Source organism: Haliotis rufescens, unplaced genomic scaffold, assembly GCF_023055435.1.
Source record: "Haliotis rufescens isolate VD_foot unplaced genomic scaffold, xgHalRufe1.0.p SCAF_52, whole genome shotgun sequence".
In the NCBI taxonomy this organism is placed as follows: domain Eukaryota; kingdom Metazoa; phylum Mollusca; class Gastropoda; order Lepetellida; family Haliotidae; genus Haliotis; species Haliotis rufescens.
Window position 1 is genome coordinate 796,126 of NW_025964246.1, and position 19,825 is coordinate 815,950.

Genomic DNA, 19,825 nt, shown 5'->3' on the forward strand with positions numbered 1-19,825 from the left:
ATCTCAATATTACAGTCGAGGGGGGAATTCCCTTTCTGCTCACGTGTATCGTCATGCGCAGGACACTTAGCGAAAGTCATGCATATTCATTGTCCGAACTACCCTTTGAGACCTAAGTCCGAGAAGGAATGAAACAGAAAATGTGCAGGCTGGCTCGCCAGTTTTTTTCTGCTTCCCAGGTTTCCGAAAATGTCATGTCTTTGGGTTTCATTTCTAACCAGCATTTTTCCAACTGTGTCTTCCCGTTCTCAGGGAACTAATGTTTGAACCTGGCTGTAACTGACCATGTCATTTGAAACAGCCGCCTTTTCCCGGACATATTTGTTCCGGTCCGTTACAGTCTGACTGTTGCAGTTCTTCTCGCCTTTTGCCTTGATTGACAGGTCCAATGAACTTTGTTTTGATGCTGTTCTCCATTGATTGTCTTTCGACTGTGTGGACTTTGTGTGCAAACTGTATCCGTCTTAAAGTGCTAGTCTCCAATATACTACACTGTATTTTAGCATGGATACCCCACTCAGAAACAGTATGCAGACTCTGATTTGACTAGTCTATATCCCCTTAATGCCAAGCACCAGGCAGGGTAACAACAAGTACCATATTTTAACGTCCACTCTGTCTTGGCAGACACTCAATCCACTAGACCACAGAGGCTTCCTTCCACTTGAAGCTGTGAAGGTACTCTAACAGAACTTTGTTGAGGACATCAAAAAACTGTTTTATTCTGTGATGGGAGACTTGTGATTATGATAGCGAGTCAATTTATGATTTACAAAGTCCTCGATGTGCTGACACAATCATTTTCCTTTTTCTACTTCTGCTGTCTCAAGCTAAGGACTCAATTTTAGTGGTTGTCTGCCTGGTTCTATGTTTTTCACGGAACTACTTTCATGGACAAGGAAATCCACAGACAAACAACTTGAGCTGAAGACTAGGACAGTGAATGGCAAAAACTGTTTTTCAAATGGAATGGAAAATCATACACCATCTTTCCGAGGCAAGTTCATGAACTAACTCTAAAAGTCCAGTTTCCACCCTTGTCGTACTAGGCTGAAATTTCTAGACTCGCTCATAGCGCCACCAGTAGCTATTACGAGTTATGTCCCTTCTATGTCCCTCCTATTGACCAATCAGATTCCACCTCTCATATCACTTACATTTGCTTGAAACAAAATGGCTTCGCCCAGTCAAGACGATCTTATCGATAATCAAAATGTATACTGTAATTAAATGGGTCTTACTTCGAGAAATGCATCAAATCACGTGAGCATCTTCATTAAAATCATGAAATGTTTTGGAAAATATCTGTTGACGCCAAGTTGGCAGTATAATATGCCTTTCAAATCCTGCAAGCAGCTGAAATCTGTATGGCAGTTTACAAACCTGATGTTAATTTACACGATTTTGATTTGCCTCAGCATAGACTCGTTAGTCCAGCCAAAATATAACTCCATCATGCCAACCTAGTTGGAGTGTGAGGGGTGGAAAGTAGGCTTTTATAGTCAGTTATCTCCCTTGCCTAGGAAAGGTGATTATACACTGTGAAGCGGCCATAAAATTTTTGAGTCCCGTGATGGGATTCAAACCACAGACCTTCTGATCAGGGGTTGACGCCTTGTCCACATGACCTAAGAGGTTAACCCCGTCAGCAAGCTGACAAGGTAAGGATGTCGTCTGTGGGATGACTCCACGCCCGGCTACAATTGCTGCCAAAATGTGTCTGAGATGGTTCTTACAAACAACGACGGACAATCAGACAAATATCTCACTTGTACTGTTGGTGCAGGTGAGCTAATATATAAAACACGTGACTTTACTAGTAAAAATGTCCTGATATGTGTACCGATATTTGTCCCGATATGTGACCTAAATCTCTAAGTCCTAAAGTCCTCATGGTGGGATCAATCATCAACTATCGTAAGGGGGAAGGCCAAAGTCCTCCGGTTTGAATTCTTCCAAGGAGGTCAGGATTTGGTGAGCTGTGTCCTTGAATGGAGTTTGGTCAGCTCGAGGGTCCGGCACCCAGACGACCTGCATCCCGGCGGCGTGGGCAGCGATCAGACCGTTAGCAGCATCCTCAAATACAAGGCACTAGAACGACATATGACAAGAGTGTGAGAGTGAGTGAGTGCCAGTACAAGATTATTTCATTTATATAAGAACGTGCATGCATTTGTGTGACACTGCTTGAACTAGATCCACGCAATCAACCAAATCCCCAAGCCTGACGCCCAGACCCCTTGTTGAGTGAGTGAGTTTGGTTTTAACATCACTAGGAACAGTTTTTGTAAAGCTTTGGTTGGTTGGTTTGTTGTTTAAGGCCGCACACAGCAATATTCCAGCTATATGACGGCGGTCTGTAAATAATCGAGTCTGAACCAGACAATCCAGTGATAAATATCATGAGCATCGATCCACGCTAATTGGGATCGATGACATGTATCAACCAAGTCAGCGAGCCTGACCACCCGATCCCGTTAGTCGCCTTTTACGACAAGCTTAGTCACCTTTTACGGCAAGCATGGGATGCTGAAGACCTATTCTACCCCGGAATCTTCACAAGTCAACTTGTAAAGCAAGCAACCAAATATCCAAAATCATTCTACCAGCTTTTCCACTTTGTAAACAGTATTAACCAGTGTCTTAACAATAAGAAAGGTTTTCCAACCATCCATGGTTCAGCATGAAAGAGGAACAAAGCAATTACCATACACTATTTTCTTTAGTATTGTGCACACCCAAGTATAATGCGTACCCCCATCTAGCGGTTTTTTGGACATATACGTATTTCGAAAAAATTTACACTATACCCCTTCGAAAGCGAATTCCCAGGTGATAAGAAAATTGGTCAGTACAAATTTGAAATTTGAGATAAAAAATCACCAGACATGTTAATTTACCGTTTGTTTTTTGTTTTTTAAAAAAGTGTGCACTATACTGAAGAAAATACGGTATGTACTATTCACCTTCTCTGGGGCTGGGCTGCCGCTGAACCTTTTGGCGGCGATGATGAAACAGTCTGGCGCTGGTTTACCATTCTTGACCTCAGGGTCATCACTGCTTAACACGATGTGGCTGAAGAGACTGAAAAACTGCTTGTGATTGGTCACTTTCAGCTCGTAGTTGTAGCCAGTAGATCCTGTTGCCACGGCAATTGGAATGTTGTGTTTGTGAAGATGTCGCACTAGTCTCTCGGCACCTGAGAATTGTATTAAGACGTCTTACCATAATGAACATTGATCTTCAGTCATGCGGAATACAAATTACGCAGAGGGGAATGTCCCAGTAACTCTCCATGCTCATGATATCAATCACTGGATTGTCTGGTCCAGATCGATTATTTACAGACAGCCGTCATATAGCTGGAATATTGCTGAGTGCGGCGTTAAACAACAAACCAAACCACCAAAATCATTCCTTAAACAAATGGCAAGACCTACATAAAATACATCCCTACTTCTACACTTTGACAAAACATTCTTTTGTGAAAAATAATTGAAAAATAAACCAGTACTTTTTGTAGACTGTATTTATGCTGTGTGAGTCGCTCTTGCCTGATGCCCCATAAATGACCCTACCTTAATGACCAATGCCACCCCATAAATGCCCCTTCCTAAATGACCAATGCCACCCCATAAATGACCCTATCTAAATGATCAATGCCACCCCATAAATGACCCTACCTAAATGACCACTGTCACCCAATAAATGACCCTACCTAAATGACTAATGCCACCCCATAAATGACCCTACCTAAATGACCACTGCCACCCAATAAATGACCCTACCTAGTTTTACCAATGCCACCCCATAAATGACCCTACCTAAATGACCACTGCCACCCAATAAATGACCCTACCTAAATGACCACTGCCACCCAATAAATGACCCTACCTAAATGACCACTGTCACCCAATAAATGACCCTACCTAAATGACTAAATGACCACTGCCACCCAATAAATGACCGTACCTAGTTTTACCAATGCCACCCCATAAATGACCCTACCTAAATGACCACTGCCACCCAATAAATGACCCTACCTAAATGACCACTGTCACCCCATAAATGACCCTACCTAAATGACTAATGCCACCCCATAAATGACCCTACCTAAATGACCAATGCCACCCAAAAAACGACCCTACCTAAATGACCAATGCCACCCATAAATGACCCTTCCTAAATGACCACTGTCACCCAATAAATAATCCTACCTAAATGACCAATGCCACCCCATAAATGACCCTACCTAAATGACCACTGCCACCCAAAAAATGACCCTACCTAAATGACCACTGCCACCCATCAATGACCCTACCTAAATGACCAATGCCACCCCATAAATGACCCTACCTAAATGACCACTGCCACCCCATAAATGACCCTACCTAAATGACCACTGTCACCCAATATATGACCCTACCTAAATGACCAATGCCACCCCATAAATGACCCTACATAAATGATCAATGCAACCCAAAAAATGGCCCTACCTAAATGACCACTACCACCCCGATAAATGACCCTACCTAAATGACCACTGTCTCCACATAAATGGCCCTACCTAAATGACCACTGCCACCCCATAAATGACCCTACCTAAATGACCAATGCCACGCCCTAAAATGACCCTACCTAAATGACCAATGCCACCCCATAAATGATCCTTCCTAAATGACCAATGCCACCCCATAAATGACCCTACCTAAATGATCAATTCAACCACATAAATGACCCTACCTAAATAATCAATTCAACCCCATAAATGACCCTACCTAAATGATCAATTCAACCACATAAATTGCCCTACCCAATGACCAATGCAATTCCCTAAATGACTTAACCTCAATGACCACTGAAACCCCTTTTATGACCCAGCTAAAATGACCAGTACCAATCCTTAAAAACCCTTCCTAAGTGACCAGTGTCACCCTCAGTATAACCCTTAAATGACTTTCACAAATTGACGTCCTTCCCCATCCCCCCTCCTTCCCCATCCCCCCTACCGTCCAAGCTTCTCACCTGGGAGAAAGTCCACCGTGGGAAACACCTTTTCATGTTCTTTGCCCAGCTTCTGATTCAGCTCACTCACAGTCAATGGCAGTTGTAGCTCATCTACAACACAGCATCAGATCAATGCATCAACAGGGCCTGTAGTTCACCTGAATGTAAAGTGTCAGATAAATACATCAACGGGGTCCTATAGCTCACCTGAATGAAAGGTGGCTGTCAGATATATACATCAACAGGACACCATAGCTCACCTGAATGAAAGGTGGCTGTCAGATTTATGCATCAACAGGGCCTGTAGCTCACCTGAATATTAGGTGTCAGATAAATACATCAACAGGGCCTGTAGCTCACCTGAATGTAAGGTACCTGATAAATGCATCAACAGGGCTCCATAGCTCACCTTAATGAAAGTTTACTGTCAGATAAATACATCAACAGGGCCCAATAGCTTATCTGAATGTTAGGTGCCTGTCAGATAAATACATTAACATGGCTCTGTTGCATACCCCTTACCCAAAGATGTGAAACTTTACCATTGACAGATGTCCTGAGAGACAGATGCCAAGCTTTTCAATACTCACCAATCATTAACTGAGCGCTCTCATTCTGTTTCCGACCCATCTGCTTTGATTTTATCTCCCATGTGAATACTTTGCCGTATTCGTCCAGGACATTTTGAGTGGCCACGGTGTACAGGCGCTCTGTATCTGGAACACAAGTACAAGTCATGTGATGATGGTAGATGCGTAGTGATGGTTTGCTCGATAACTACGCCCTGTAAATAATCGAGGCAAGAAGAAGCACTGAAATGTCCTAACAAATTTTTTGTTTGTTTGTTGGTTGTTTAACGCCGCACTCAGCAATATTCCAGCTATATGAAGGCGGTCTGTAAAATAATCGAGTCTGGACCAGACAATCCAGTGATTAATATCATGAGCATCGATCCAAGCAATTGGGATACGATGACATGCATTAACCAAGTCAGCGAGCCTGACCACCCGATCCCGTTAGTCGCCTTTTACGACAAGCATAGTCACCTTTTACGGCAAGCACGGGTTGCTGAAGACCTATTCTACCCCAGAATCTTCACGGGTCTCCTTACAAATAAGGAAGAAGTTGTTCTTCATAAAAGTGTCATGTCTTCAACCAACCAGTGCTTGATATTATGAGCAATGTTCAATGGTGGTTGATAGGGGTATGATGCCGTTAATCCACCAAGTCACCGAGCCTGACCGTCAGATCCTTTAGCCACCTCTTACAACATTTGGTTGTTTGTTTGTTGTTTAACGCCACACTCAGCAATATTCCAGCTATATGATAGTGGTCTGTAAATAATCAAGTCTGAACCAGACAATCCAGTGACTGACATCATGAGCATCGATCTACACTATTGGGATACGATGACATGCATCAACCAAGTCAGCGTGCCTGACCACCCGATCCCGTTAGTCGCCTCTTACGACAAGCATAGGTTGCTGGTGACACACAATCAACCATGTCACAGAGCCTGACCACCTGAACCATACGACTACTTGTAGTAGCAGTAGTAGTAGTAGTAGTAGTTGTACGTCGTAGTAGAAGTGGAAGCTGTAGTTGTTAACAAGTCATCATCATGCCTTTGTTTAATTATTTAACGTGTATTTCATGCTAAATATGAAGCTGCGTATCTGCGTAAAATACGCATCAGAAATGCAGAAATACGCAGTAAAATATAATCAAAGCGTATCAAATACGCAACGAACATTACAGATACGCTACAAAAATAAAACTTGTGCGTATCATCAAAATATTGTGAAGTAACCCTGCATATTCCATCAGCAAATCAGCAACTTATTTTGAAATTATAAACGGGCATTCCATCAACCTTGCCAAACTCCACGATGACAGTTACATCATGATCATTTGCCATCACACTTTCTTGTGAAAGTATCGTGGTATTTTAGAGTCCTATAAGCTCTCGAACCCACACGACACCAGTTTGCAGGGGTCGACTAGATGAAGAGTGCTTTTAAATATTTAACTAAAATACCCACATGTGTAAAAATAGTGGGTAACAGAAATTTGAATACCCAGATAGAATTACTGATACCCAATGATTTTAAAATGCATGGGTAAAATACCCACAACACCAAAAGCTTATCTGGAGCTCTGTGAAGTGATGAAATCCCGTCATTTCTTGCACCAGGACATTTCCTACCAGTATATCAACAAGTGATGATTAGAAATATCAGCCTTCACGATAAATAAATAATAATTCACTGACTCTATCTGCCAAAAATCTACGATCAGCGTAGCGTGTCAATGTACCACTACAAAATATGTTCACTGTGCTGCGATGCAGATACTATTGGTCTATTTCTGCCTCGCGGCACATTGAACTCTCTGAGATAGTGAGATACACTGTCACTGACCTAACTGTATTTACAAAGATCAAATTCACGACACATTCACCGTACCTAATAACAATCCATCCATGTCGAATATAACGTGTGTGACCGGCTTGAATGCTGTTGACATGATGACAATCTCAAGTTTTTACTAAGTCAACACTTCTGTGCAGCATGCGGTTTACTGTAGAAGTAATTTAGAGTTGTCTGTCCTTGACATAGTTCAGGAGCAAGCTCCTTCCCAACGCGTGACACCTTCGTTACGCTCTCGCTGTGAGGAGCTTGAGTCCAGGAGCTCCGCGAATGGGCTATATTGCTGTGAGGAGTTTGAATTATATGCCGAAAGCTCCCGTAAAATTTTCCGTACGTCATCTTTTCATGTGGGATGTCTTGACAAACTTGTCACCGAGTGCTAAACCATTTTGCGTATTTATTTATATTTAGACGTATAGTTTATGTCCCCACGTCACACGTTTTCGAGCCTCATCCAAAACTGCTTGAAAGTTTTTTAAATATCTATCCGTGACATTGATTGCCAAAGTCGTGTATTACTATGAAAGCACACACATTTATACATGTTGCGGTAAAATGACCCTTTCCAAGACCGACACATTGATGCTGGGACCTCCTCCGTGGTCTAGTGGTAGAGCGTCCGCCCGGAGAGCGGAAGGTCCGGGGTTCGATCCCCGGCCGCGTCATACCAAAAGACTTGTTGTTACCCTGCCTGCGCTCAGCACAAGGGGCTAAAACAAGGACTGGTCGGCTCGGAGTCAGTATACTGTGTCTGAGTGGGGTATTCATGTTAAACTGCGGCATGGTATCTCAGTGAGCTAGCACTATAAATCGGCATCAGTCCGGACTAGTACAAGCAGCCACACACACACGCACGTGCATGCACGTCGCTATATAAGTGCAATAATCTTGGACGCGACGTTATACCCAATTTCACCTCACATTGAGTTTTTTCAGTCATTAAAAGAGGTCGATGCATGTCATCGTATCCCAATTGCGTGGATCGATGCTCATGATATCAATCACTGGATTGTCTGATCCAGACTCGATTATTTACAGACTGCCGTCATATAGCTGGAATATTGCTGAGTGCGGCGTTAAACAACAAACCAGCCAACTTTAAAAGAGCTTGGTAAGCTGTGACAGGAGAGAATGTTTGTCATCGTACCCCGTGCGTGCGTGCGTGCGTGCGTGCGTGCGTGCGTGCGTGTGTGCGTGTCGATTCTCCCAGAATGTCAAATGGCCGGTCCCAACATATCCCGTAGACACTCAACTATCACGCCCCCATCCATGTTGAAATGTCATCACGATGACTTTCTACACCTGAAATCGACAACATTGTCATACGACATTGTTATTTAGTTCATAGTTGGTGTGCAGATTTCCGGGAAGAAAAATCAAAGCAGCTCTTGTAGTTAATATTAATCGGTTGAAAACATGTTTTGATCCAGAAAAGGTCACATCTAAGGGGGAGCTCAAAAGGATTAAGAAATAATTGGTAATATAGAAATTATTACACTCACATGTGTGTCATACTGAGTTTATGAAACTTGTGTAAGAATTCATGTATTACCCTCGCTCAGCGAAGTGGTAAATGTCTGAGACCTGCATCACTTCGGGCTTTCCTCCCACATTAAGCTGACACACCGTGATATAACTGGAATACTGTTAAAAGCGGCGTTAAACCCAACTCACTCACTCACTCTAAATATGAGAGAACATGCAATATACATGGCTCACATATAAACCCTACGCGACATAATGGAAACAATCGCAATCCACAACCACGTGCCAATTTAGTGTAGTGTATAAAATAATAGAATGAACTAATATGGGGGGCTTAATTGATAATTAGTTTCCGAAAACGTGAAATGTCTCACGGTCAAGATTATATAATAAATGTGTATTTTATAGAATATAATACATATTTGGTTCCTATATTGTATAGAATATTTAATAGTGTTTTATCAACGGTTAATGCCGTAATAGTTGGACTGCACCTGTAATTTTCCGGTGTTTATATAAGGGGATGGTGAAGAACCTTGTAATTATCGTGGGTTTAGTCCCGTCAGTTGTTTGGCATATGACAATGTAATTTAAGAATTTAAAGAAGAGTGGAGGACAGCAGTGGAATTAACGAACAGCAAACGTGGGACAGGTGGCAATAAATTAAGAACTTACTGCACCTTTAAAGATAATTACAGTGTTGTAGCATATGTACGCAAAGCCTTCCTAGAACTCTACGAAGCGCCCTGTCAAGGTTTAGATGTGGTTTAGCACCGCTTAGAGTTAAGACCGGACGCTACCCCTATACACCTCTTGCGGGGACAACCTGCCCGTTTTGTATGGATGAAATAGAAGATGAAAGGCATGTTTTATTACATTGTCCACACTATGAAGATCTTAGATTTTGTCTTATATCCAAATGTCGTTCGTATGTTCTGATGTTGATAGTTTCAGTGATTTACGGAAAGTAGCTTGTATACTGTCCAGCCCAGAATTGATTTTTACAACTGCCAAGACCTGCAAGAATATTTTAACAACCGGATAGGTTGCTCTACACCATGTAGTATCATAGATTATTGTCTTTTGTGAATACCCTGGTACAGTCATTTGTATCGTGTGTAATATATGTGAAAATGCATACATTTTTTACCAATGTTATATAGTCTCTCATAACTCCGTAGGAAGTGGCACGTTACTTTATATGCTGTTTTTACTAGGATATTTTTAAAGAGTTTATTTGCAATGTATTATAAATGTAACGAGGTGAGACCCAAATAAATTATCTGTCTGTCTGTAAAAAGCATCTCATCTTCTGCATCATTCTTATAATTAAACGGACTACTTCTGCAAGTGGCTTATTTCAATATCGGCCTGTATCTACGTGTGTATGGGGCTACTCAACGTGGAAACATAGACAGGCCTCTCCTGTGGAATATTATACGTTAAATGTAGTGCTCAGCTCCAAAATCTATCTTAAATGTGCGATTAAGCCGGAGCTTATTTACGGAAGCCTTTTAGGGCCATTTGGGTTTTTTAGGGTTTTTCGATACTATATAGAAATTTCAAGATACTAAGTTGAAATTGCAAGAAACTAAGTTGAAATTGCAAGATACTATCTTGAAATTTCAACTTCTATATCTTGACATTTCAACTTAATATCTTGAAATTTCAACTTCTGTATCTTGACATTTCAATTTCTGTATCTTGAAATTTCAACTTAGTATCGAAAATAATTAAAAAACACATGGCCCTAAAAGGCTTCCGTACTTATTGCCTCCCTAGTCTAGAAATGAAGTTGTCAAATTTAAATACATATATCCACAAAATAAAAAGTAAAATCAGAATTGAGGCCAAGCCATTTTTTAATTTTAGAGCTGAAGCAATCTAGACTTGCCAAATCATTCAGAGCGTTGGATTCAATTTATTTTTTTAAGAGTCAGACTAGAGATGTGAATCTCTGTCGAAGCTATGGTCTCGACTCGCATCATACTTCCCCATAGTTTCAAAGAGGTGTTGGTCCATCCCATGTCACTTTCATCGGCACCATTCGAGTCAGATTTTCGGAGGCCCATTTAATATTTCGTCATGAATACACAATGCCATTTGTTCAATATTTCGTCGCCCTATTTTTAAATCGCTGGTCCGTATTTTGACCAAGAATACCGACTTGGATTTGATTTCCTTCGTAATAGATATGTAAACTTGAGAATCCACGTACCTAACAGTAAATACATGTACATCTATATTTGACATTATTTTTTTTCAACAAGACACGTTTTTTTTATCCAGGGTACAAAGGTACCGTTGCGTTCATTCAAACCAGAAATAACACACGGAGAAGTACAGCTGCATTTGTTTTGTAATGTTTAAAAACAGGTTTTTCGGCTTAAGACGCGAAAGAAAAAATAATATGTTAATACAAAACCTACACCAACACCCATTAGCCTGGAGCAAGAGCGTGCCAGCTGCAATTAAGATTTATGCCCTAACCATGTGACACTTTCTTCGAGACAGCTCGTGCGTCACGTGCAGTTAATTATCCCCAGGTGTTAATGACCTATGAAAACATGACGAATATATGTCTTTGCTACAAGCATGTTGCCTCAAGTTACCTGACAGTAAATTAACTTCCTCAATATGCGTGATAAATAGTTGGAATACTTATAATTATTTAATTATTTTATTACTGGATAATACGTCAACGTTGAAAATCGTTAGTAGCGTGTGTCAATTAAAATGTAATACTTTGCATAACGGGGTAATTTTGAGTGATTGTGTTGATTTTTTTCTGTGGCAATTATTCGTGGGGAGATTTTGTAATCGGTTGATGTGTTTTCTTTTACAATTATAATATAACTTCCTGACGAAACATTTGTTTCCAAACTGGAATTATAATAACAATTGATTTATTAACTGTTGATTTAGTCCTCCACTAAGTTCCTTGCGACATCCAAGTATATATTGGATCTTTAATGATAAACTGTAGCGTATCTGAGTTGAAAAAAGAAAATGTCATTTACAAAGGGGCGTAACTCTTCTCGCCTTAATGAAACAATGAATGGCCGAGAAATGGGTTTTATCATTTCGTTCATATTGTGTTAGCATGTTAGCATGTTAGTGTCAGTGTTTAGTGTTAGTGTTAGTGTTAGTGTTAGTGTTAGTGTTAGTGTGTGCGTGTGCATGTACAAGTACAAGGCCTGTTTTCTAGTGCTAGCTGACTGAGATATAATATACTTTCTCGGAGCCGACCAGTCCTTGTTTTACCCCTTTAAATGTCGCACGCCTGGTAGGAGAGCAACAAGTACCATCTTTTAACATCTTTTGGTATGACAGTCGGGGATCGAACAACCGACCTTCCTCTCTCCTGGCAGACGCCCTAGCCACTACACCACGGAGGCGGTCCCCTTGTTAATAATTCATCTGCATGGCTATATATTCTCGTGAGTGAGTGAGGGAGCAGGTTTTAACATATATGCTAACAGTATTACATCTGTATCGCGGGTGATACGCGGAAACTTGGAAAGGTGATATGATTATACGGTGGTACGATGGATACATTGATACGGTGATACGGGTGTATGGTGATATTGTGCAGTGATGAAATAGTGATATGATATGGTGATATTGTGATACAGGGATACTGTAATATGATCTGGTGATACGGTGAAATAGTGATATCAAATGGTGATATTGTGAAATGATGAAATAGTGATATGATATGGTCATGTTGTGATGCGGTGATATAACATGATGATACGGTGAAATGATGATATGATGTGGTGATATTGTGAAATGATGAAATAGTGATATGATATGGTGATATTGTGATGCGGTGATATAACACGGTGCTACGGTGAACTAGTAATATGATATGGTGATATTGTGATACGGTGATATAACATGGTGATACGGTGAAATAATGATATGATATGGTGATATTGTGAAATGATGAAACAGTGATATGATATGGTGATATTGCGATACGGTGAAATGGTGATATCATGTAGTGATTCGTATTTGCCTATAGTTGCACATATAGCCGCATACAGTGTTGTAAATATTTTGACGCTGCTTAAACTTAGCATTATTAAGGAGAGGTGTGTGGGAGGGACCCAAAGCCACGTTGCAATCCTTGCATATACCCGAATTAACAACACACAAGGATTTAGTATTCAAGGGTCCAGCTTTCCTTTGGCAGAACTTCGGTTGTGTAGTCCATATCTACACTAAAATCACAACCGCGTTTTATAAAAAAAAAAATATAATATTAAATATAGTTACTAAGCGACTTATCCGACTGACAGTTATATTTCTTTATTCTGGTGAAATCGTTTCCCGTGTCCACTTCCATGGAGGACAGAGCTATACCAACATCTATCTTATCTCGTGCGCACGCCCGTGACCCTTGACACTCCATACGTCACGCCCCCGGGCCCACGTGGCTGTCATAATTCTAACTGACAGTTTACGTCATACAGTCCTGTAACCGTTAATAACCCTTCCTTGACTAATGCAGTAATGAGATTAGGTTGTTTTCCTGGGGATATGGGTACATCGGGGTTCTATTGTATAACAGGTATTAAACAGTGTCCATTAGCTACCGTGAGGATATAGACAACTATGTCACGAAAAAGCCGTATATATGGTTGTAAAATAAACATCAGGATGTAATTATATTAATGCCTTATTGATATTAATGTAGCCGGGGTCATAAATGCAATCGACCCGTAATGATCCGGGGTAGAGTAGGTCTTCAGCAAGCAATGCTTGTCGTAAAAGGCGACCATGCTTGTCGTAAGAGGCAATGAACGGGATCGGGTGGTCAGGCTCGCTGACTTGGTTGATGCAAGTCATCGATCCCAATTGCGTGGACCAATGCTCATAATATCAATCACTGGATTGTCTGGTCCAGACTCGATTATTTACAGACCGCCATCATATAGCTGGAATATTGCTGAGTGCGGCTTAAAACAACCAACCAACCAACCATAAATGCAATCATGACTCGTTAGTTGCTGATATTTGATTTTATTGGTTTTATTGATCCCCATCCTCAGCACTCGGGGTGCGTGTGTGTGTGTGTGTGTGTGTGTGTGTGTGTGTGTGTGTGTGTGTGTGTGGTGGGGGGGTGGGGGGGGGGGGGTGGGGGGTGGGGGGGGGGGGGGGTGCGAGGCAGGTGTCAAGTCGAAAATATCATCGTAGCACACTGACGTGCAAGTTGCGAGTTACTCTACTATGTAGTATAGAGTTTTCGATTGCCATCATAAGTAAGACAGGGCATAGCTCTATATTGAAACATAATATACTTATCTTCTAACCAACACGATGAAATGGCTGGAGAACTTAAACCCACACGGTATTGCCACGCAAATAATTAAATTAGTTTTCTGAAGGTCCGAATGATTGTTGTAAGAGGCGACTAACGGGATCGGGTGGTCAGGCTCGGTGACTTGGTTGATGCATGTCATCGTATTCCGATGGCGTGGATTGCTGCTAATTATATCAATCACTGGATTGTTTGATCCAGACTCGAATATTTACTGGCCATCGTCACATAGCTGGAGTAGTGTTGAGTGCGTTAAACGACAAACACGTAGGGTATGACGTCATTAGTTTACATCGACTTCAGACAGCTGCACCCAACTTTGTGTTGATAAAGATTATTTTGTTATCGGTGAAGATCCGGGTTAGAAAAAGTCTTCAGCAACCCATGCTTGCCGTGAATGGCGACGGTGCTTCTCGTAAGAGGTGACTAACGGGATCGGGTGGTCAGGCTCGTTGACTTGGTTGATGCATGTCATCGTATCTCAATTGCGGAGATCAATGCTCACGATGTCAATCACTTGATTGTCTGGTCCAGACTCGAATTTTTACAGACCGCCATCATATAGCTGGAATATTGCTGAGTGCGGCGTTAAACAACAAATCAACCAACCAACTGAACACGCGACCTCTATGCTTGTCGAGGCGACTAACGGGATCGGGTGGTCAGGCTCGCTGACTTGGTTGATGCATGTCATCATATCTCAGTTGAGTACAGACCGCCGTCAGATAGTTGGAATATTGCTGAGAACGGCTTTAAACAACAAACAAACAAACAAACCTCCACGTTGGTTAACATGTTCTTTAAGAACGGACTGCTTTTTCAATACTATATTGACAACATCATTTTAGACATGTCTTTAACTACTTGACGTGGCCTTAATATTGTGTACTTTTATGTGTATATTTTTATCACGAAATATGTGTCACTTACGATCTGCCGGTACAGACACATAACAACTGTTCGCTGATAATGACTGCGGTCAAGGCTACGAGTCTCGTGCATCTATCTATTATACAAATATTTTTTTCATATCCACCGGGACAGTTTATCTTTATAAACACAAGTGTGGGTGTAATTTACCTTCCTGATAGTTAGATTTCATTCGGGTTCATTTTTGTGGTCACTTAAATTATGGATGCCATATAACGAGCTGCTTGCTTGTTGTGTGACGTCCGCTTATCAATATTATAGCTATATGACGGCGGCTTGGAAATATTTCAGTCTGGACCAGACAATCCAGTGATTGATGTTGTAAACAACGATCCACGCCGTCGGGTGCGATGATACGCAATCAGCCGAGTCACACCATCCAATCCATAACGTCGCCCCTCACGACCAGCAAACAAACAAACAAACACGGTTCTGGTGACTATTTCTATGCTAGGTAGATGCACGGGACTCGTAGCCTTGACCGCAGTCATTATCAGAAAACAGACCTACATAAACTGGCGAGCAAAATGAAGTATACACCTACGTTTGATGGTGGCGAAAACTGAGCGAGTGAGTGAGCTGTGTTTTACGCCGTTCTAACAGTATTCCATTTTTATCTGTCAGCGCCATACCCGTGCTCGTGGGTTTCACCGAAGTGGTAAACGTCTAAGACCTGCATCACTTCAGGCTTTCTTCCCACATTAAGCTGACACGCCGTGATATAAGTGGAATACTGTTAAAAACGGCGTTAAACCCAACTCACTCACTCACTCCATATATATCACAGAGTGTTATTGTAACCACGTGATCAAAACTCAATGCCGGTTTGGGCTAAGAAAAATGACATTTCTTAAAAAGGGCACTTTGTATTTTTTGTCATTGTTGTAAGTAATATTCCTTATCGGTTGAATAGCTTTTTTTTCTCTTAATAAGTATTATTTTATTTTTTCATATTATTTACCCTCTTTATTCATATCAACAGGTACAGCATTTATATATACAAGTCTTGTCAATACAATTGTGGTACTTGGTTTTCAAAAAATGTACATCTAATTATGTATTATGTAATATAATATTTTATATAAGCTATCTTCGTTGATTATTGATCGCGATATTTTGAGATTCTATTTCAAGTGGCAAGGACTATAAGTTTGCAGTATTTCGGCGACTGTTTCAGCCTCGTTACTGTTTGTTAAACGTTTGTTATTTTATTGGTCAAATCCAACTTTCAAGTGTAGGCTCTCATTTTGCTCGGCACTCTATACGGCTGTTATTGGCAGATATTGAATGAAACACATTTAGGAGTATAATAACAAAATTATACACAATAAAGTGTATATTACAAAAGTCACGTCTCATATTAAAGACTAGCCTTAAATTGTTGGTGACAATATAGTATTGAAAATGTACCAGTATATATTTTATATAATAGTGGTTCATGTATATATGCTCGCCAGTCGCTTGATTATTTACAGGCCGTCGTCATATAGCTGGAATATTGCTGAGTGTGCTTAAACAGTAAACAGAATGGACTTTAACTCTATATAAGTATATATAATTAGGTTAAAGCGTATATTTACGAAACTTCGCGTATGAATACACAAATCTGAATGTGGTGAATATTTTGCCGTAACCTCTGTCTCTGGAGATCTCATGAAGTATCGGAAAACTTGGACATAAACAGGATCCAGTGCAAAGCTCCGTGCAGCGATAATAACGGGGTACCTACGTCACCGGCCCCCACCTGCGCGTGTCCGTGCGCTGCTACAGTTGTAGTAGCCGAGCGCGCTCTAATCGTGTGGCGCATCCGACCATACCTCAACCCGAGTTGATTCGGAAACTACGAGAGTAGTTTGAGTGGCTTCTACTTCAGTCGAGTGTTTGGGAGTCCCATAACACAAGACGACGCAGATTAGACCGGGCTGTATTGTAGATATTATACTTATATTAGATCGTTTTTTTATATTTTGGAATTTATCATATGGCGCATCGAAATTTCGAAGTTTATACCAACCACCACCACCACCACCCCACCTCTCTCTCTCTCTCTCTCTCTCTCTCTCTCTCTCTCTCTCTCTCTCTCTCTGATTCAACTGAACACCATTATACAGAGAGCAAGTGGTTGTCTCTTTAAGTATTTTCTCATATTCACAGGAGATAATTTATGTATCGAAGGTTAGTATCAGGGTCTTCAGCACAAGCATCATTATCTTCATCATCATCGTCGTCGTTGTCGTCGTCATCATCAACACAAACACCATCAGCTTCATCGGCATTAACATCATCGTCTGCAATCACCACCACCATCACCATCAACACAAATACCATCATCGCCTGCGATGTCTGTGTAGTGCTACGTTGCGTCAAGATTGGTAGTTTTACCGCAGCTTTTACATACAGTAAACTCCGGTTATAACGAACACGCTTATAACGAACTGACGGATATAACGAACTTACTATTTTGGTCCCGACTATTTGCTGTAGTTATGCTGTAGATATGCTTATAACGAACTACGGTTATAACGAACTAAAATTAGTAGTCCCTTTGAGTTCGTTATAACCGTACTTAACTGTATTTCATTGCAGAAAGGCCTCATTTTGCGTCATCTGTTGGAAAACACAACCTCAGGAAACGAGTGCTTTTATCGCATTATAATTTGATTTAATTATTTCTACTAAATGACACGATATACTTCCAATATTCAAATAATTCTTATATATATGCCGCTGTCACGACCTATGTAGAAATACATTATAAGGCCGATTTTACATTGTTTAGTTTTTTTCGCAATAAATGCCACACGTTGCTTGAGTTTGTTTGTTAGTTTAACACCGCACTCAGCAAAATTACAGCTGTATGACGGCGGTCTGTATATAAAGGAGTCTGGACCAGACAATTCAGTGACTAATATCATGAACATCGACCTACGCAATCGGGATACGATGACATGCATCAACCGAGTCAGCGAGCCTGACCACCCGTTAGTCGCCTCTTACGACAAGCATAGTCGCCTTTTACGGCAAGCATGGGTTGCTGAAGAGCTATTCTACCCCGGATCTTCGCGGGTCCGTTGCTTGAGATGATTCATGGTATAAAATCTTCAAGAAACTCGTTTTAATAATCACCTACTATCTTATATGTATATAGGGCAGAGTCTTTGCTTCTGTGCACGTCCACCACATATGTGCCACTCTTGTGATATGTAGTCTATGGCCAGAATAATGTTAAAACTTATTAAGTCTGTTATTTGATTTGAATTCTTGTTACATAAATGCCACACTTTTATTGTCATATTTATGTTATGCTCCGTGATATCGCCAGGAAATATACATGTAGATTACATACGTCACCGGGAAGATAACGTTCTGCTAACCAATTGTAGGAAGGGAGATATACAACAGAATATATATACAGAGAGAGAGAGAGAGAGAGAGAGAGAGAGAGAGAGAGAGAGAGAGAGAGAGAGAGAGAGAGAGCATCTGTCATTCCACCGCAAATAATTATACAAATCATTTGGTTGGTTGTTTTACGCCGCACTCAGCAATATTCCAGCTGTATGACCAGTTATGACCAGAGGATTGGTGCGATAAATTTTAATATGTATAGATATTTAATCATGATGGGATAATGTGCTCTCTCTCTCTCTCTCTCTCTCTCTCTCTCTCTCTCTCTCTCTCTCTCTCTCTCTCTCTCTCCGATGGGGCTCAATTGAATCTGAGAGAGAGAGGGTGCATCTTTCATTCCACCCCAAATAATTATACATTTGGTTGGTTGGTTGTTTTACACCGCATGTAGATTACATACGTCACGAGGAAGATAACGTTCTGCTAACCAATTGTAGGAAGGGAGATATACAACAGAATATATACACAGAGAGAGAGAGAGAGACAGACAGACAGACAGACAGACAGACAGAGCACCGCCACCTCACCCAAATATACCCGAACCATCGTCACCACTATAATTCATAATTGAGTATCATTGATAAATTTATTCCCGATATGTAAACCATTAAATGCATCGATTGTCAATTCAAATCACTGTTCAATGAAACAGGATACTCTACAATAAAGATACGTTTTTTCATTGATTTTGTTAATCATTATTTATGGATATTTTGATTTATTTAAACGTATCAACGTTGGACATAGTAAAGAGCACGCCAAACTAATCTGTTTTCTTTTATGTCGTGTTACAATAAGTGGCCCCATGTAACATTACACCGTATAAACACACTCGAATCCATATATCACACGGTGAAGGAACATACATCATTGGTCGACGGGGTTAACTTGTGGATTGACATCCCGTAGTAGATCACTACTCTCTCATTGGTCAGTCAGATATGGCCACGCCCACCGTGCGGCCTCGCGCTGTCGACAGGTTTGCCCAGGGGCGAGTTTTATATAAGTGTTACTTATTTATAACTTCATTTCTGGCTATCTAAACTCTATCAAGTTAAAACATAGATCATCAACGTATTGTTTTCGTGGCTGTGTTCCTCTCGTCAAGGGAGATAACTGTTCCAGTCTTACCACCTGTAAAGATTATGAAAAAGGGTGTGGTCACGAGTTGCAATACTCGCGTGGGCGAAAGTCAAAGGTCAAACTGCGTCTTAGCATTAAGGCTATGAGTAAGTGGGACGAT

The 19,825-nt window shown here is 40.9% G+C and overlaps 1 protein-coding gene across 1 annotated transcript; it reads right to left on the reverse strand.

Moving 5' to 3' along the window:
- Positions 1 to 306: 306 nt before the first annotated feature.
- LOC124144042 (pseudouridine-5'-phosphatase-like) lies at positions 307 to 7,608 on the reverse strand. Its single transcript, XM_048384947.1, has 5 exons — positions 7,473 to 7,608; positions 5,598 to 5,723; positions 5,026 to 5,118; positions 2,967 to 3,199; positions 307 to 2,091 (listed from the first exon to the last, which is right to left on the reverse strand). Exons 1-5 carry the CDS (start codon positions 7,531 to 7,533, stop codon positions 1,909 to 1,911), a joined length of 696 nt encoding a protein of 231 aa, XP_048240904.1. The 5' UTR covers positions 7,534 to 7,608; the 3' UTR covers positions 307 to 1,908.
- Positions 7,609 to 19,825: the final 12,217 nt, after the last annotated feature.

Coding starts and splice junctions, on each gene's coding strand:
- LOC124144042 (XM_048384947.1), bottom strand. CDS start 7,533: ATGTCAACAGCATTCAAGCCGGTCACACACGTTATATTCGACATGGAT. Junction 3,200..5,025: donor CACGGTGGACTTTCTCCCAG/GTGAGAAGCTTG, acceptor TACAATTCTCAG/GTGCCGAGAGACTAGTGCGA. Junction 2,092..2,966: donor GCAGCCCAGCCCCAGAGAAG/GTGAATAGTACA, acceptor ATGTCGTTCTAG/TGCCTTGTATTTGAGGATGC.